The sequence below is a fragment of the Musa acuminata genome, chromosome BXJ3-7 (assembly GCF_036884655.1).
Source record: "Musa acuminata AAA Group cultivar baxijiao chromosome BXJ3-7, Cavendish_Baxijiao_AAA, whole genome shotgun sequence".
Classification (NCBI taxonomy): domain Eukaryota; kingdom Viridiplantae; phylum Streptophyta; class Magnoliopsida; order Zingiberales; family Musaceae; genus Musa; species Musa acuminata.
The window spans coordinates 6,867,496-6,871,179 of record NC_088355.1 but is presented as its reverse complement, the minus strand read 5'-3'; the positions used below and the strand labels follow the sequence as shown (position 1 = coordinate 6,871,179).

At 43.1% G+C, this 3,684-nt stretch overlaps 1 protein-coding gene across 1 annotated transcript; it reads left to right on the top strand.

Moving 5' to 3' along the window:
- The first annotated feature begins 1,007 nt into the window (after positions 1–1,007).
- Positions 1,008–3,410, top strand: LOC135643753 (protein neprosin-like). Its single transcript, XM_065161091.1, has 7 exons — positions 1,008–1,166; positions 1,265–1,351; positions 1,421–1,627; positions 1,767–1,928; positions 2,006–2,059; positions 2,148–2,294; positions 3,024–3,410. Exons 1-7 carry the CDS (start codon positions 1,008–1,010, stop codon positions 3,408–3,410), a joined length of 1,203 nt encoding a protein of 400 aa, XP_065017163.1.
- Positions 3,411–3,684: the final 274 nt, after the last annotated feature.

Below are 3,684 nucleotides of genomic sequence, written 5' to 3'. Positions count from 1 at the left end.
GGTTTGTTTTTGGTATGGCAATTCACGTATGGCATGAAGATTCTGTATGACTGCAATTTGCAACCCATAGCTTGCTTTATTCTGAGTTACACTGTATCAGCAGCATCTGTGCATAAATCGCTTTGTTTCTTGTATAATAATATTGCATGTGGTTATTATTTATACACCTTTGTTCGATTTTTTTTCACGATTTTTTTTTTGCAGGTTGTGGTAAAGTAAATTGTATGTCTCCAGTTATGCCCTACTTATGCATCAAGCAAAAGACCTTTGTTGGATGGGAGAGAGAACATAAATCCTAATATATAGTACATATTTTAATAGTAGTAGTTTTCCAGGAGTGGCTTATTATATATACAAATTAATCTAGTAGTAGTAGTTAGCAAGACCGATGGTACTGCTTGCTATATATCATCAGTATCTAAATAACTCAAATATCTCGATACAATTTATGCATTCCATGTCTCAATCAGTTTAAAATCAATGAGATGCTTGAGGTGTGCTAACCGACACAGCAGTGCCTCACTTGTGGTCGCTCAAGAAGGGGCACGTCATGGGGTAAGTCTTCATACATGCTTCGATGCAAAATGATCTCAGAGAAGCTGTAAGCCATAATAATGCACACAGATCACAGTACAACAGGAGAAGTATCAACATAATTTACACCTAAACATGTCACAACCTCTTTATGACATCAAGAGATTCCACCGTAGGCCGATTAGTTGAATCCATCAACATATGTGCCGGCTGTTAGTTGAACCATCCAAGTAATGTGGGAACTGCAGCTCTTCAACCACAGGAAGAGGGCAGCCACATCCATTTAACGTTTGGTATATGATCTGGTTTGACCTGTTTCTTACGTTTTGTCTCTCACAGTTCATCCGCACTTGATTTTGCTTTTAGTGAACTGTTAGGTTGTACTTCATCTCATTTTCCTACTTGTTTATCTCCGAAAAGGAGTCGATACAGAGTACAATCTGTGAGGAATTCCGGTGCTACCACTAATCACGATGGTGAATGGGGTAATCGAAAGGATGCTTTTGTTAGCAGTCGTCTTCTTTGCTGAAGAAGTGGTGGATGGGAAATCAAGCACTCTGTTGACCGAGAAGGAATTACTCGTAGAGGCGAAGTTAAATCTAATCAACAAGCCTGCAGTGAAGAGCATTCAGGTTCGCTGTAACTACAATTCCATCGGTATTTATCAGATACGCATTCTGCATGTTTGATCAAATGCTCGTCGTACGTCCTTGTACATGAAAACTTGCAGAGCGAAGATGGCGACATAGTCGACTGCGTTGATGTCTACAAGCAGCCAGCTTTCGATCACCCCCAACTCAAACGCCATACGATTCAGGTACGTACAAGTTGTTGCGCACTAAGTTCGTCACTTTGGATTGTGATCCGAGGACAAACCGTGGTGCAGATGAGGCCCGGCGATGAGCATTTTGGCAGAAGAGATGTGGCTTCTTCTCGGTCCTCTGTGCGTATGCCTGCCCAAGTGTGGCAAAGGAAAGGAAGCTGCCCCAGTGGAACAGTACCTGTCCTCCGCGTCCAAGAACATCACTTGCTGAATGCTCCTTCCATTACAAACTACGGAAGGAAGCCATGGAAAGGCATCACCAAGCACGAGGTTCGCGCGGCGAATCAAACAGTTGCTGCAGGCGTCGAAGGCTTGCACGCAGTTCGTCTCCGCACTCCGTCCATCTTGCGTGCTTCTCATCAGCTCGATATCGTAAGCTGATACCACCACTGTTTTCTGGTGGTTTCAGTTCGGAGTGCTCGTTGGCAGTGGATTCAACTACATCGGTGCCAAAGCAAGCATCAACATCTGGAATCCCTACATGGAAAGCGACGACGAATTCACGAGCGGCCAGATTTGGCTTACGAATGGGGAGTACAACAATTCAGACTCCATCGAGGTTGGATGGATGGTTAGTGCTTCATCTACTACTACTACTACTCGTGCAAACCTGCAGCACTCATTGATACTTGTTCCTCCTCTTGATAGGTAAATCCAAGTGTTTTTGGTGATAGGAGAGCGAGGCTTTTCGTGTACTGGACGGTATGCCTTCTTCTTCCTCCTCCATCTTCTTCTGACGATCTTCTCACACGATAGAAGAGTTAAAGCCATGTTTCAATCGATCGATCAGGCTGACTCGGGAAAGACGACGGGCTGCTTCAATCTCCTTTGTGCAGGCTTCGTGCAGACGAGCAGCGAGATAGCGCTCGGTGGTTCGTTTTCCGCCGTATCTATTTACGACGGACCACAGTACGAATTTTCTGTCAACGTGTGGATGGTAAGATAGATGATGTGCTTTATATAATTACTTTTTATCAACTTCATTTAGATTCTGTATGACCTAATAAGTCTGCAGGTGATGACAAGCTGAAATGAAGTTTTGAATCCTCAAATCAATATAGTATCATCGTATTAAGTTTAAGTTAGCCAAATATTATATCGTCGATATCATAGTAAAATCTTTAGTATTATAAAGTCATGAAGGTTTTAATCCCTTAATTTAAAGTAAGATCTATCATACCGAAGCGTACCACCCATATCGGGCAGTATGTACCGGTCCGACAGATTACCGGTACACGGACCGCCCGGTACCGCTACACTGCTACAATATAAAAAAATATAAAATTATTCGATATATCAAGGTGTATCGTTCAGTACGCCCTGATGTACCATCCGGTACATCGGTACCGTACCGTACTGAGCCCGCGTCGAAACGCCGGTACGATACGGTACGACGAACCTTGATTTAAAGTAAGTTACATCACCATCGTATTAACATCTTTAAATGTAAAATCATAAAGCTTTTGATCCCTTACTTCAAAATAAGTTGATCCAGTACATCATTATCAACATCATCAGACTAATTTTTTAGATATATATATATATATATATATTCGAATAAAGGGTGGATAGTAAAGATAACATTTCAAGATTTTTATCGGTATAAAAACATTTATGAGCTTAGGATTTATTCATCTATATTCTTGACATTGACGTGCAATTGCAGGACATCGACAATGGGAGATGGTGGTTGATGTACGGCGACAACGTCACCGTCGGATACTGGCCGGCTTCTCTCTTCAGAGGACTGAGCAAGACAGCCACGCTGGTGGTGTTTGGAGGCGACGTGTACAGTCCGAGGATGAAGCAGTCGCCCCACACGGCCACAGCCATGGGTTCCGGCAGTTTCTCCTCGGAGCACTTCGGCCGCGCCGCCTTCATCAGTAAGCCGCGGATCAAGGACTACTCGGGAGAGTACAAGTATCCCTATCCCTTTGGGACGTTGAGCACCCAAACCAGCTGCTACAGTGCTGAGAACTTCGCGGACATCTTGTGGACGGAGCCCCTCTTCTACTATGGCGGGCCTGGCAGAAGTAATCCGTACTGCCAATAGCTTCATGCCGATGCAATGCTTGCTTGCCTTTTTGCTGTACATCGCTTTGATGATGCATTAATGGCAATTCCAGTTTCGTCTTGACCAAAACTCGGAGCGAATGGTATTCGATGAACACTTTAACACGCTCAGTAATTTAATACATCAGAATTATACTACAACAGCAATTTATGTACGTCTCTAAATCCTAATCCTAATCAATATACATCATCAGAATTCTTTCACCAAACTCTTCCAATTAGTAGCACCATAAAACTATTCTGAATCCTCTCAA